The 14,304-nt window shown below is 50.5% G+C and overlaps 5 protein-coding genes across 5 annotated transcripts; 4 read left to right on the top strand and 1 right to left on the bottom strand.

Moving 5' to 3' along the window:
* The first annotated feature begins 3,732 nt into the window (after nucleotides 1-3,732).
* On the top strand, nucleotides 3,733-4,440 carry BJY04DRAFT_9670 (uncharacterized protein). Its single transcript, XM_073721392.1, has one exon. The coding sequence runs from the start codon at nucleotides 3,869-3,871 to the stop codon at nucleotides 4,331-4,333; it is 465 nt and encodes a 154-aa protein (XP_073574334.1). The 5' UTR covers nucleotides 3,733-3,868; the 3' UTR covers nucleotides 4,334-4,440.
* Nucleotides 4,440-4,982, top strand: BJY04DRAFT_9677 (uncharacterized protein). Its single transcript, XM_073721393.1, has one exon. It carries the CDS (start codon nucleotides 4,547-4,549, stop codon nucleotides 4,823-4,825), a length of 279 nt encoding a protein of 92 aa, XP_073574333.1. The 5' UTR covers nucleotides 4,440-4,546; the 3' UTR covers nucleotides 4,826-4,982.
* A 1,712-nt stretch (nucleotides 4,983-6,694) lies between these two features.
* BJY04DRAFT_182689 (DUF2457 domain-containing protein) lies at nucleotides 6,695-9,640 on the top strand. The gene has a single exon (XM_073710362.1). It carries the CDS (start codon nucleotides 7,197-7,199, stop codon nucleotides 9,342-9,344), a length of 2,148 nt encoding a protein of 715 aa, XP_073574332.1. The 5' UTR covers nucleotides 6,695-7,196; the 3' UTR covers nucleotides 9,345-9,640.
* A 262-nt stretch (nucleotides 9,641-9,902) lies between these two features.
* On the top strand, nucleotides 9,903-11,294 carry sar1 (Arf family GTPase SAR1). Its single transcript, XM_073721371.1, has 6 exons — nucleotides 9,903-10,074; nucleotides 10,242-10,345; nucleotides 10,450-10,489; nucleotides 10,576-10,641; nucleotides 10,711-11,010; nucleotides 11,088-11,294. Exons 1-6 carry the CDS (start codon nucleotides 10,056-10,058, stop codon nucleotides 11,126-11,128), a joined length of 570 nt encoding a protein of 189 aa, XP_073574331.1. The 5' UTR covers nucleotides 9,903-10,055; the 3' UTR covers nucleotides 11,129-11,294.
* A 1,168-nt stretch (nucleotides 11,295-12,462) lies between these two features.
* glcA (type 1 serine/threonine-protein phosphatase catalytic subunit GLC7) lies at nucleotides 12,463-14,129 on the bottom strand. The gene is made up of 4 exons (XM_073721387.1): nucleotides 13,812-14,129; nucleotides 13,340-13,741; nucleotides 12,884-13,183; nucleotides 12,463-12,810 (listed from the first exon to the last, which is right to left on the bottom strand). The coding sequence occupies exons 1-4, from the start codon at nucleotides 13,986-13,988 to the stop codon at nucleotides 12,715-12,717; spliced, it is 975 nt and encodes a 324-aa protein (XP_073574330.1). The 5' UTR covers nucleotides 13,989-14,129; the 3' UTR covers nucleotides 12,463-12,714.
* Between the last annotated feature and the right edge of the window lie 175 nt (nucleotides 14,130-14,304).

Below are 14,304 nucleotides of genomic sequence, written 5' to 3'. Positions count from 1 at the left end.
AAGGGTATTAGGAGACGAGACGACAGATGAGTATGGCGAGCGAATCTTCCAAGCCCTTGCTTTGGAGTATGTACTGTACAGAGTCTAACGGGACGAGACATGATCCGTACAGTAGTTTGGTGACGACTGTTGACTGACTCCCTGCCTATGAAACCAATGCAACGGAGCAATCGTCGTCATAGTCGCAGTCTGAATCTCTCGTGGTCTCAAGATGCCTGCTCTTGTTTCAATGGCATTCCGTATCATATCTCCGTGACCTGCAATTGACCTCTCAAACCCTGGGTGAAGGACTAGTTAGTAGTAGTATTATAACAAGTGGAGAGAATGAACCTGTGACGGCGGAAGTATATATCTCACCCCTGCACACATAGGGCTTAAAGCTTTGGCTCAGCTATAGGCGAGGGTAGCAATACTTGCTCCAGAGTCATGGGACCAATAGCCTCTATAGCTAGGGTAACATGTGTTATAAGAAAGGGTTCTCCAGTACGTGAGTATAGGCAAGGTAGCAGTATTATCATCCGGAGGTTGTGCAACTGTATAGTTACCGGCCCTGTCCATGATTTTGCGGGGAATACAGTACCACGCTGGATCTACAGATCAAATGACCGTTCGATGGCAAGCATCACACATTCCTGTGTTTCGAGTGCTAAAGAGCAGGTGATTGATTGAGTGAATGAGTGTGCACTGTATGCTGTGTCTGTATCCGGAGTCAACAAGCAGCCCAGACCTAAGTCGAGTCGAATGGAGACTAGGAAGTTGAACAAACAATGCCAAGGTACTTGATCCCGAAAATTTGACATCTGCCTGACATTTCTTAGTCAAGTCTAGTACTCATAGCATGAGCAAAAATAGGACTGATAAGAAGAAACCTGGAGAGTGGTGGGGGCCTGTGAAGATCATCCAAAGCGGCAATTGTAGAAGCTTGGCATCCGTCCGATGGCAATACCAAGTCCATCTATCTACACTATCTATGAGACCACGGAGTAGGCTCCGTACTTACTGTACTGTACTCCGTCCGTTCAGTTCCAGTCGACTATTGAATCTTAACGGCATCGAGTATGCACCGATGATGATTGTTACAGCACCAAGAATTCGACATTTGGCAGCGTATGACGAGTAGCTTGGACAAATTGGCGGAGGACCGCCAAGAGAGGATTGCGAACAAGCCACGTAGATCCCGTCTGACTTGGAGACAGGCAAGATTTTCTTGGAGCCGTTTGGGCAGAGGGATGACGAGTCGACGTTGGCATGTAACCTGAAAGCTGTGAAGCTGCACTGCGTCTCACGGGCAGAGGCCCCGGTCGGGAGTACACCGGCGTCCTCAGGCAGCTCAGGCTCAGCTTAGGCTTAGCTCAGTGTCAAGCTGGGTCAAAATCCGGATGCGAGTGTTGAAGAGAAACTTCTGAAGATTACCGATCCGCCCCGGATGGAGAGAATGGCCTTATCTCCGGCTCTTGGTATGCGGGCCCCGTCATGACCCGTAGGCCGTCGCATCACGATTATTGCTTCTTTTTCGGAGAGCAGGCTGGCGGCTGGCGGCTGCACTGGGCCGCCGAGGAGAGGAATGAGGCCAGTTGAAGCAGTCAGCGAACACCCTCGATCGCCAAGACAGTTTATGCACCATTAGGGGCAGATGATCGACGCTGATCTGCCGCCAACAGGTAACGACCAAGAGCGCCCTCATTCCTCATCTGGACTCCGAGGAACCTGAATTGGACTCACAAGCCTTGCTGCCAGCTTTTCTCGCCAAGAATTGATGCTCAACACCATCTTTCCTGCTGAGAACTCGTGAAACTCCGTGCGGCGTGCTCTGACTTCGCTGTTGAGGAATTTGGAATCGCTCTTGGCGGTGTGCTTGGCAGAGCTTCGTGCACTGTGATGCTGCACTCCGTCCTGCCTCCCGGGTAACATTGGACAGGCAAGGAGGAAGACTGCGCTGAAACCATTACTCCCGTGGGCAGTGCAGTCAGTCCAGGACTCAAGGGGAAGACGTCGGCGCGCGTTCTGGCTCGTCCGGAGTATTTCAGCCACTTCATGTTGACATCAACCGTCTCGTAAGCAGCAGTTCTAGTTGTCGTCGTCAGTCGTCTGGTCGACGCAGTCCCAGTCACAATTTCTCCTCTCGCTCAGCCACCGCGATCTCGCTCTCACATTCCTCACCCTCTTGGCACAAAAGGGAGACGGAAACTTTGTCGTACAAGCAAGGAAGGCTCCGGCAACTGCCGAGTTACTCCTTTCTCCCTGAGGGCCTTGCCAAGCGCTGCTGTGGTATGAAACACCATGTTCGTCTCGAACTGGGGGAGCAAGGGGCGGGTTAGTGAGGGCGCTCCGAACGTGCTTCAAGGAGTCAGGGACCAGAAAGGGGATCGTGACTTCAATAAGTGCACCCCAATTAGACGCCTGGACCTGCTTTGGATGGAGAGGCGCATACTGAGTACTCTTGGCGCGTCTTGGCGAGGGTCTTGGCTGTATCACTGATCGCCCCTGAGTTGTAGAGCGTCGATCATGAGATCAAGTGAGATGCGTGCAAGTTGCTCCCCAGCATTCCAGGCAGTCAGAATGGTGTAACTGGTATGGCCTGGAGCTGGCTGACACTCGCCTCAAGGGCCAAAGTACCCATTAGCACGCAGAAGCAACCGGTTACTGGAGCGGACACTGTGCTCCCCTTGATTGTGTCAGTTCATGTTAGTGGTCAGGGTCACAGAGGTGATGACTGCAAGAGGATTCCTGGAGTTCGCCTCCGGGAGCGGAAGCATCAATTGGCAAGCAGGTAAGAATGGCAAAGCAGGGATGGACTGCTCAGACTCTGTTACACGGCAGATAAGCTATCCCACACGGCCACACCAGCTTCTTTCCTCGAAAAACCATTTCTCCGCGTTTTGTGACGGATGATACCATGTATGGTATCCTGATTACCGTCGGCAGGGTTCACCCGGTGCTGCAGCCTGCAGCAAAAGCACCCCTGGTGTATCTTCGATGGTTGTTCTAGCAAAGCGGAGGTGCAGATGATGAAGCGGCAACTGCGCCTAACTTGCCTCAGGGCCAAATCCATCGCAAAGTTGATTTTGAAGGGTCGGTTGTTCTCAGCAGGTTCATATTGCATATTCTTGTACTTTGCTGAGTAGAATCACGCAGGTATAGAGCAATTGAACCTCGTTGGGTGCTGTAGTTACTGTAGTCTTTCTGCTCCCCTCATGCAACCCGAATCTACGGATCAAAGGAGTGCAGTTGGAGACATCTCCAAGGGATCGTAGTTTGACCACAGACAGGGTCAGTTGTGCAGCTTGTGCTCCGTAGGTAGATGGCAGAGATACCGCATTTGGAGCAGCATGCAGCTAAACAAGAGACCGGCGCAAATCCAAGAGAACGAGCGATGTCCCGTGCGTTGTGGGGAGCCGCTGCAAAACAAAAATCCCTCATACAAATTTCGCCGACGGCGATGCTCAGCCAATCATTGCCAATATCTTCATCATCGCTTCAAGTCATTTGAGATACCTAGGCTTGGATCAGCTGCATGGATTGATAGTCATGACGGTTCTTGTATGCTTGTTAACCTTCATGATCTTCATGTCAACATGACAAGAGCTCTGCCCTGAGGGGAGGGGGAATAATAATAGATTGCTGGTGCTGCTGAGTTTAGCCCGGGCGTCTTCAAATTAACCGAATTGCCCCTCATCATGACAATTCATAACCTCCACTTCACAAGTTCATCGTAGTGAGTGTTGGCGTTAATGCACCTGCCCCATCCGGAGGGAAGGAGACGCTGCTATAGGAGTCTTGTCTCGAGGGCATACGTTGCTGGCCTCGCGTCAGGCAATCATCGTATGGACTAGTGATTGAGTGATTCTTGATCCCATCATCCTGCGCGATGATGACGGACGAACTGTTGTCCGGTAATCTCTATAGAGTAGGTCTACTCGGGGAAACGCCTACGAGTAATCGCACCTCAGGCCACATGGCTCACCTCTTGCTTTTTCAGCAACGTGCGGGCGCCGCATGCACAGCATCGCATACTGTCGTACAATCTGTCGTCTGTATTATAATGAAGTGTGGGGGATGCCTGAGTTGTGAAACGATCAATAGCGGTTTGTTGATTTTGACTGACCTGAGATCAACTTCCAACGACAACGGAGGAATAACAAGCAGCAGTATAGTCCGCACCAGGATGCTCGCCTGTAGTACGCCTGGTTCTCGGCTGAGGAATCCATCATTTTCTCGAACCATCTCACCGACAGAGAGTGTCTGCTCAGCTCGTACCCTTACGAGGCTACGGGAGGGGTTGCAGCCTCGTCAGCTCGGAAGCGATTCCAATCTCGACTGGCTGTATGCTTGATATTATCAATTCATTCCTGATTGCTGGAAAGAGCACACAGCAAATCCTTCTGATCAGTCGTGTAGTTTCTAGTGCGGGTGCACCCCTGGAATCCAAGTCATAGTAGGAAGATCCCTGGCAGTCAAGAAGCTTGTTCAAGAAATCGATGATTCAAGACACGAGAAGCTGTCGGTGAGCTGGTGTTGTTCGCTGACACCCCGCGTTCAGGGAGCGATGCCTCAAATCAACGGGGCAGCTCATCAGACGAAGCATCGGTTTGCTTTTTTTTGGCGCTTGCATAAAATGTGGGGGATATTCTTGCTTATTCTGGGTTTCCGGTCAAGTTTCAACAGGGCATTCAGGTTCGGTTCCCAGTGCTCACCCACAGCGTATATGCACTGCATGATGCAGGTCGCAGATGCGATGGAGGTGCCCCAGCACGATCATCATCGGGCGTTGCTCGACGAAGCTTCGCCTTTCAAGATGTTTTTAAGGTTATCGAACATCAGATGAAGATATCTTGGAGCAATGCTACCGCACGGTTGAACACTATAGGCCAAACACAGGGTCTGGTTGAAATACAAGGGGTTTTTGGTCCGGTCTTCCAACCGCTGTGCATCGGTGCATCGGTGCATCAGTGATCCATGGATCTGTTCTGGTTCCATCTTTGTCCCGTGTCGGCCAAGGTGGTATTTGAAAACTCGAGCTGCGTCTTGGAAGTCCGCGCAGAGTGCAGACGAATGACTTGAACTGAGACACTTGACGCAGGGTAGCAACAACTTGATGGGAATAATGCTCTGGACGTATCTGTGGTATGCATAACAATTAATGTACTTTGTGAAGTCACAAAGGAAGGAAACAATTAATAACTGGCAAGTGTATCTTTACGTCAGGGCTTACCAGAACTGGATTAGTGTAGCGAGCTCTTGCTATAAAAGGGAAAGCCGTATCAGAGCTAGTGAGGAGAACCAATACCAAGCATTCCTGCTAGCTTTAAAAAGCTGGTGCTATGAGGGCCCGTGGTTATTCTCGGGGTGAAGCCGTGAGGGGGGAAGCGCGTAGAGCGCCGTTGTCTCCATCACGGTTGAGATTTTGGTTTTGGAGATGAACTTAGTTTACTTGGTTCACACTTGGTTGACGGGAGGGAGGGCTCCGTCCAGCTTCGCTTCTCGAGCCATGTTCATGCTCTGTAACCACGGCTGTTCCAGGCACACAACTAATCATGAGCAAACTCTCTGTTACATACTCTCTCATCACAGTTCATCTCAGAGTCATCTAGAAAATGCTTTGCAGGGAGGCTGACGGCAAAAGCAGGAGCTGAAGGCGTGCCCGGGACGGGTTGCCGTGTGGTGGTACTGTAATTTACCTGCAGTGAACACGCCCGGGCGGTGGAAGATTCTGCGACAGGGCAAGTTAGAGCGACTCTCGTATCATAGTATGGACAGTGCGCGGATGGCGAATCGCAGCGCCAGGATCGCAGCACTGCAGCAGTCAGCGCCGCCTACTACAGTAGCAGCTCGTGCCGCCTCTTGATGGCGCCTGTCATCGTGGGGGGGAGCAACCTTTGGACGGGGGAAAGTTCATGCTGAGAGCTCAAGTCAGGGCTCAGGGCTTCGAGGGAGAATTTCTTTTTCTGGATGGCAGCTTAGATCTGTGTAACGTTCCTCACCATAGAGGAATCTTATCGACATCGAATTATCAACAGATTCGACAGATTTTCTAGAAGATGTCATCATGGTCACGAAGACAAGTCCTTCCCTCTTGGGATAGAGAGCTGGGACGGCCTCAACCAAGAGCGCCGAGGAGGTTGACTGTCTTGACCTCCAAATAATCCCTCATAGAAAGAGATTTTCGTCAGTGGCAGTAGTAGCGGCAGTGACTTGGTAGAACCAGCCTTGCTAGCGGTTCAAACCGACGTCTGAAAGAACAGTCTGCTTGTAGTTTGATCAGAAGAGAGTCAACCCACAAAGCACACAACCTGTTATTATTATTTTGTCCTGATGTTATTCTTCTTTTGACTTCTTTGAGAGAAGAACCCGAAGAATCTGGGTAAAAGCGTAAAAGAGGCAAACGTCACAGAGTAGCCGCAGGAACCGATTTGCACGAAGCCACTGCATGCATCGGTTTTGGCAAAAGAAAAAACGCGCCGGTGTGGATCGTGGCTTGGCGGGGCTGATTGGACCGAGCGCCTGGAGAATAGCTCGTTACGAATCAATACCAGTAGATTACAAACCCTGCCGGCGAAAGGGTGACAAAAAGTGGCGACAATACCCTGGCTCGGATTACGGCGTCCTGACAAAGTTACCATACCCTGAAAAATCAAAAATAATTGAGACGCTACGCCCGATTGAATTAAATGGGAAATGGCATTTCCAGTCCCTTATTACTTTTTCGATTTTCCGATCACCTTCTCTGCATTCCTGCTTTTCTCCTCCCTCCATCGAACTCGATCTGCTTCATCCTGCCAACTCACCTACCTGCTCCCACAGTTTCACAAGGCGCGTCTTCTTCTGGCGCTCTCAGAGCTGCCATCCTCTTGAAGAAGGCGTGAATTCCTTTTGTTCTTGGCTGCATCCGCCCTGCCTTACCCTGCTACCTACTTTAGTCTTTTACTTTCCTCCACCCACCATGTCTATTATAATATAACCACTTCGTCCTACTCTGGGCTTCGCTTTCTTGGTGGCCTCTCGCTCAATAATCACCATTGATCCTTCTCAAAAGCTGCTCATCTTTACTCTCTCATTGCCGCCCCCCTGCCACACATACTCTCGAGTCACAACCTCCACCTCCACCTTCACCTTCAGCATCCCACCAGATAGTACCACCTCACAATCGCCTCGCTTTTCCTTCCTCCCGATGACCTTCTCTTTCAACTTCCAGAACGATGGTGCACATTCTTCGCGAACGTCCTTTTTCTTCGGTACATCACCTCTTGAAGATGCTTCTTTCATCACACTCCAAGCCGACGGACCAAGCGAACGACGTGGCTGAGGACGTTGACGAGCCCCCAGATCATCGACTGCTAGATTCGCCTGTTGCCATGGATGACGGTGTTGTCTACATCAAGTCTTCCACCAACATGACTGACCGAAAAGAATCCCTCCTTACCCGTGCTCTCAAGAGCAGCCCGGTTCTCACCCCCAGCGACGAACGAACCTCCAACGAACAGTCCTTCTACCGTCCATATTCTTACGGTAACATCAGCGGCATTTCAACCGCAGAGTTGACCAGTGACGGTGGCTTGACAAGCCCATCGCTATCTCACACTTCCAGTCCCCCACTGCCCTCTCGGATGACCAACAAATCCAATGAATCTGGTGCCAACAATGGCGAGTCAGCCATCGAGGCGAATCTGGGCCGCAAGAGGTGCATCAGTTTCGCTTGTGGACGGAAAGCCGAACAGGCACCACCGCCGCCGCGAACGGAGTCACCCATCAAATCCAGCCAAGTCAATGAGCCCACCCGCCCTGAATTCAAGCGCAAGACGACCCTCACTTTCGTGTGCCCTGCAAGGGATCCCGAGACTCGGAGGGAACGATCTCCGACCCAGGGATGCACACTGCGGTCTCGCCCACGTGGCTCTCCTGCTCCCTGCGCACGCAAGGCTTCTCCCGAAAAAGGAACTCGCCCGTCAATTATCATTCCTCAGAACCAGAAGCCCGTCACCCAAGAGTTGAAGGTGCCCGAACCCCAGAGAGGAGTTCCAACCAGAGGGTTGGGCAAATTCGAAGATTCCGAGGCCACACGGTTTCACGAATTTGGAAGCTCCTTTGAAGAGGATGCCGAATGGGTCACAAGGTCTTCTGATTACAAGGAAAAAATCACGCTGAACGATTGCATGAAAAAAGAAAACGCCATTAGAAAGATTGCTGAAGAGGCCGAAGAAGAGGCTCTTGAGGAGGAAGACGACGATGCCGATCTGCCCGATGACTCTTCAACTTTGCATGATTTCTCGTCCGACGAGGATGATGGAAACGAGTCCGACAACGAAGCCGGCTTTGCAGAGTCTGACGACGAGAGTAATGATGGCTCGGAATACGAGTTCTGGGCTCCTGCCAGTACGACTGCTGCCACCAGCCCCCTCGATCCCCCACGCTTTGCATTTACTCGCAGGGACTCCGCAATGTCGTTTGACTCCGTGAGCGAAGATCCTCAGCGGCGAAACTGGCCTCCGGCACTTTCTGGCAAGAGCGTCGGTCGGCCCATCAAGATTCCCAGAATGCGCCCTGGCACTCCTGATTTGCCTGATAGCACCGACTTCGTCTGCGGGACATTGGACGAAGACCGGCCCTTGGAGGCTGCCTACAAATCTTGCCTTGAGCAGCGTCGTCTCTCCAAACAAGTGGTCATTCCTCAAGACATTGACCCAAGCTTTCCTACTTCTGATATCGAAGACGACGATGCTGAAGAGGAAGAGGTTCAGGGTTCCACCTTGCTCGACGAAGGGCCTCGAGGACGCTCAGGCGGTGAACAATCTCACCGAGTCTCGCCCCACCCTTCTCCTAAGCGAATGGTTTCACCACCACCTCGCCGACAGGGTAGAGCCTCTCCCCGACGCCTTCGTTCACCACCCCCGATGAAGCCGAAGCCCTCCGGAAAGCACGAGAAATCAATGGACGGCGCTGTTACCTTCCGTCACGGACTCAACATCAGCGAGCTAGTCCAGCGGCCCGCCTTGACTCGCACCAAATCGCTTCCCCGTACCCCCAACCCTTTCTTCACCATGGAGGACTCTTATTATTGGTCAGGCATTGGGATAGCCCAGGAGGCTCACGAACGCGACTCGTCGCGTACTCGTGAGACCTACACACGTGGCCCTATTGATATCGTGGAGGGTCTCGAAAAGAAACGCCAGAAGCGAAAAGAGAAATTCTGGCGTCAACACTGCCGCAAAGCTGCCAAAGAGCAAGCCGAGCGGCGCCCTGTTCCTGGCAAAGGTGCCGAACGCATGAAGCATCTGGGTCTCGAAGTTGCTGAGAGGACCAGAGCCTTTGGCGTTGGAGAAAGCTCCCAGCTTGTCCTATCGGTCTAGAAGCCTTTTACGACCGGAATGATCGAAATCATCACCCTTCTTGTACATACTTGGGGATATCTGGACGTTGTTCTCTTGATCATTACTACGGGACACGTACCGCAGATTCCAGCACCTTGCATCTTTTAACGTGTCCTACGTCTTTCTTTCCTTTCTCCTTTTCTTCACCTTTGGGAAGGTCTTTGTGTCTGCATTTACACGGCGGTCGCTTTCTTTCTATACACATATTTGCCCCATTCTTCTCATTTTTACCTTACCGCTTTTATTGTACGACTTCTTGTCCTTGGGAGCTTGCTTTTTTTTTTTTTTTTTTTTTTTTTTTTTTTTTTTTTTGCATGGAGGCGGTTCATACGGAGTAGTATACCCATTGCTTTGGCTTCAAAATTGTAGAAACTGGATGCATTGATCGAAGATGGATTTTAACAAAATGAAATGAAACAAATTCGAACTCAATAAACGTTTTCTCAAGACTATATTCATTGTAGATCAAGCGTCCTCGCAAAATCGTGGCATCTCCCTGGCGGCTGAGTTGAGTTAGGCGCTCGGCTAAAGCGCTAAAACAAGTGACCAGTCAGTCGAACGTCACCTGTCCGGCCACCGCAATCTTGTCCTTTCCGCTTGCTAGCACAGCACAGACGACCCCGAGCCGCGATTTCCTTTCTCATTTCGCATCTTTCAGCTTGCTCTCACGAGATCCGATTCGAATTCAACATGTGGATTATCAACTGGTGTAAGTACAATGTGTTTCTGGCCGTATCTGCCCTCCCTCGTGTCGAAACCTGGCCTCACCTGAATCTCTTCGCCCCGGCGATCATGGCCGCTTGCTTCTTCGTTGCTTCTAGCTTTTGCTGTTGGCTTTTTTACAAGTCTTGCTGACGATATTTCCATCCGGGATAGTTTACGACGTTTTGGCGTCCCTCGGCTTGCTCAACAAGCATGCCAAGCTTCTGTTCCTGGGTCTTGATAATGCTGGAAAAACGACTCTTTTGCACATGCTGAAGGTATGTTGGTGATATTCGTGGCCGCTGGGCTCTGGCGAGTGGCGGAACTCGACCAGTCAATTTCAGGGTTACGACAGAGAACTGAGCTGACGCGAGGACCCTAGAATGACCGGGTTGCGATTCTCTCACCTACCGCTCACCCAAGTATGTCACTACGGCCCATGCCGAACTGCTAGAATGGATTATGCGGCACACGATCTATATGCGGAAGCTAACGCAAGCTCTCACAGCATCTGAGGAACTTGTGATTGGGAACAACCGATTCACAACCTTTGACCTAGGCGGTCACCAGCAGGGTGGGTTCCTCTGGCACCCCTTGAAAGTCGTCTGAGAAAGAAAATGCCTGACAACCGTGATTGTAACAGCCCGCCGCCTCTGGAAGGACTACTTTCCCGAAGTCAGTGGAATTGTCTTCCTCGTTGACGCCAAGGACCGCGAGCGATTCCCCGAGTCAAAGGCCGAACTCGACGCCCTTCTCGCCATGGAGGAGCTCTCTAAAGTCCCTTTCCTCGTCCTCGGAAACAAGATCGACCACCCAGATGCCGTGAGCGAGGACGAACTCCGACACAACCTTGGCCTGTACCAGACGACGGGTAAGGGTAAGGTGCCCCTCGAGGGCATCCGGCCCATCGAGGTCTTCATGTGCAGTGTTGTTATGAGGCAGGGTGAGTCTTGTTCCCTTTGTGGTTATACATCCAAAAGTACTTGCGGACTGAGCTAATGGCAACTTTTTTGTGCATAGGATACGGCGAGGGTATTAGATGGCTATCTCAATACGTCTAAGCATCTCATCCTTCATTCAACTCTTTCAACATCTCCTCCCGGCCATCCCGACGACCGGAGGGTCATATCTCTACACAATCATACCCGCCTAACGGCTACCACCTCTCCAATACCAACCCCTTGGTTCTCAACGCCTGCCGTATGATACGGATCGAACCGGATACATTTCCATGTCTTTTTTTGTCTTGTCTTACTGTGAGGCATACATTCCAATGAATTCAACCCGTTCAGCCAGCCTGTCAATCCTCTATCTAGCTACTGTTTAACCGAATTTGATGACAGTATTACATGATTTTCCCTGAGACCAAGGTATCATAGCCCTGTTTCTCATCTAGATACCCTTCCCATTCGAACAGCGCCCACGTGCACCTTGAGAATAAACTGCAAAGTCACTGCCGTCTCTCCCCACCTTGCGCACCATAGTGACACCCTCAACGCATTCTTTCAAATGATAAAGGGTCCCCATATCGACGTAGAGAGCTCCACCCCAACAATAGATATCTCGAAATCCGGCTAAATTCAACCTCGAAGCAGCTTTCACAGGTATCAGGTATAGTATGAAACTACGGTGCATGATATGAAGATAACCAAGAACCAAGGCCACCGGAAAAAATCAAGATGTTGCATAGATTTGATTCTATTTCTATAAGCGAACAGTCGCTAAGGAATGGGGACCACTGGGCAAAATTTCTAATTTAAGACATGCATCCCTCGCCTCTATAATGGTACACCAGAAATCTTCAGGTCGCCGAGGTCCATGGGTCCAGACCATACATGACCGACCCCTGCCTATTCCCGGTCGCGTGAGCGCTTACCCGAATCGGTACGTATCTATGGGCCGATCATCGGAAGAGGACGGCACGGAGTGGACTGGAGGGATCACGGAAGATAAGATTAAGCGCGTATAGAATCTTGTACACATTCCAAAGACACACTCGGGCGAGGACATGGCGTCGTTTGCTTATCTGTTTGGCATTACACTCACAGAGAGGATTTTTGATCGCAAGCGAAGAGTAGTGAGTGAGTTGGAAAAGACGACAAGGCGCAAACACATGAATATAGGAGGAAAAAGTTAGACACATGGAGACAAGAGAAGAAAATAGACATGGATAAGGAGGAAAGGAAAAGAAAAAAAAGAACACCAGATGCAGCCGTCGCTTTCCCTCCCTCTGCCAAGCGGATTCATATTGTTAGAGCGGGGGTAAGATAGTTAGGGTGTGGTTGATCGAGAAGAACGAGGTTAGGAGATGGAACAAAAAGTTGGTAGTAAAAAGGGAGAAAAGGGAGAAAAAACACCAGTCCCTATTGTGAGCACAAAGTACCTTCCGTATAGAAATATAACACATTCAGCGCAAATGGTCAAGTCGAAGTCGCTGGAGCATGGGGATGCGGGGAGGAAATTGTGGCGATTCTCTGCATGTCGTGTAGGTATCGCGGGGTCTCGGATGGATTCGTTACTTCCGATCGTCTAATGCAAAGGACATCGATGTCGTGGGATGCTGAATCTCTCGTGTACTGGCATAACCGTGGATATATGACGTTTCTATCTCCGCCCGAACCTGCTGCACATGGAAAAGCTCGTATGCTTACTTCTTCTTTTGCTTTCGCGGAGGAGTGATGGGTCGGCCTGAGCTCATTGCCCCGTAAACGTACTTTTGTTTCTTCTCTGCTGGTTTCAGAATCTGAAGAGCGAAAAAGTTAGCCATTGGTTGGATACGCTTGTGGACCCTTTTAGTTTATTTTAGATGATCGTACCTGGAAAGAGCACAATAAACTCTCGTCCACACTCATCATAGCACCAGCATTATCAAACTCTCCGCAGTAGTTCGGAGCGCTGAACAGTGTGACTAATTGCCTCTTGGAAAAGAACTCGTAGCCGTCTTCTACAACTTGGTGTGCACGGCATATCAGGTCCATATCGTGCTTCTGAAGGAATCGCGAGACTACATCCGGGCCGAAAGTGAAGGATACACCACGGTCATTTTCACTCCAGCCCGTGATGTCTTTGTCGGGGTCAGACCACAGAAGGTCGCACAGAAGGCCACAGTCGGGGATCTATAGCAGTCAGCAAATCAAAGCCTTGAGCTTTGCAAACCCCGGCGGAATTTCAGGTAGTTTTGTTGCTATAGAAAGTTTTCTTATAGCAGAGGCTTTCTTTGTCTGACCGAAAGCCAAGGAATAGGCGGGGGTGAAGTAGAAAGCTGGACTTACATCAGTGGGACGCATGACACGGCGGATCTGTTCCATCGAGTTAAGGTCGGGGCTCAGACCACCGTGCATAGTGAAAATCTTCTCGTCAATAATGGCGGCAATAGGCAGACAGTTGAAACAGTCGGTAAAGGTCTTCCATAGCTTGATGTTATACCTCCGCTTGCATTCATCATAAAACCCGTAGATACGGTTGATAGAAGCGCATTCGTGGTTTCCACGGAGGACAAAGAAGTTTTCGGGGTATTTGATCTTGTATGCAAGGAGGAGACAGATGGTCTCGAGAGATTGTTTGCCACGGTCAACGTAGTCTCCGAGGAAGAGGTAATTGGCCTCCGGTGGGAAGCCGCCATATTCGAAGAGGCGCAAAAGATCGTAGTATTGGCCGTGAATATCACCGCAAATCTATCGATACGGCTTTGTTAGTCTGTTGTACGAGCGCTTAGAGCCGGCCAGTGGATGGGAAGAATATTACCTTGATGGGTGCTTCCAACTCTAGCAGAATGGGCTGAGAGATAAAAATCTCTCTCGCCTTCGTGCAAAGATAGCGAATTTCCGACTCCAAAAGTTGGACTTGCTTTCCCGGACGGCTGCCCCTCACCTCCAGCAGTCTGTCAATGATAGAATCCAGATCCACGTCCTGATCGGCCATGGCGTACTAGAACCGAACGAGGGACGAAAGCGATGAAAAATGACGAAAGGAAAAGAAAAGAAAGAAAAGAAAGTAATTAAACAGGCGTCCGGCGACGAGAATAGAAGGAGGTAAGGTGGCTAACGGAGCAGTCGGTTCAGTACGATGGATGACGCGGCGCCGAAAGACTGCCAGAACAAGGAAGAATGTTAGAAAAGCCTTTGATAGAGAGAAACACAACCAGTCCAAGGCAAGTAATTGAAAAATCGGCCGAGTAGACGCGTGCTCAATGCGCCCATGAAAATCCAGCAAAGGTTTGATGAGAGATAGCGATAGG

This window comes from Aspergillus karnatakaensis (assembly GCF_047715665.1).
Source record: "Aspergillus karnatakaensis strain CBS 102800 unplaced genomic scaffold BJY04scaffold_10, whole genome shotgun sequence".
NCBI lineage: Eukaryota > Fungi > Ascomycota > Eurotiomycetes > Eurotiales > Aspergillaceae > Aspergillus > Aspergillus karnatakaensis.
The sequence above is the reverse complement of the archived record's forward strand: the minus strand, read 5'-3'. Positions and strand labels throughout refer to the sequence as shown.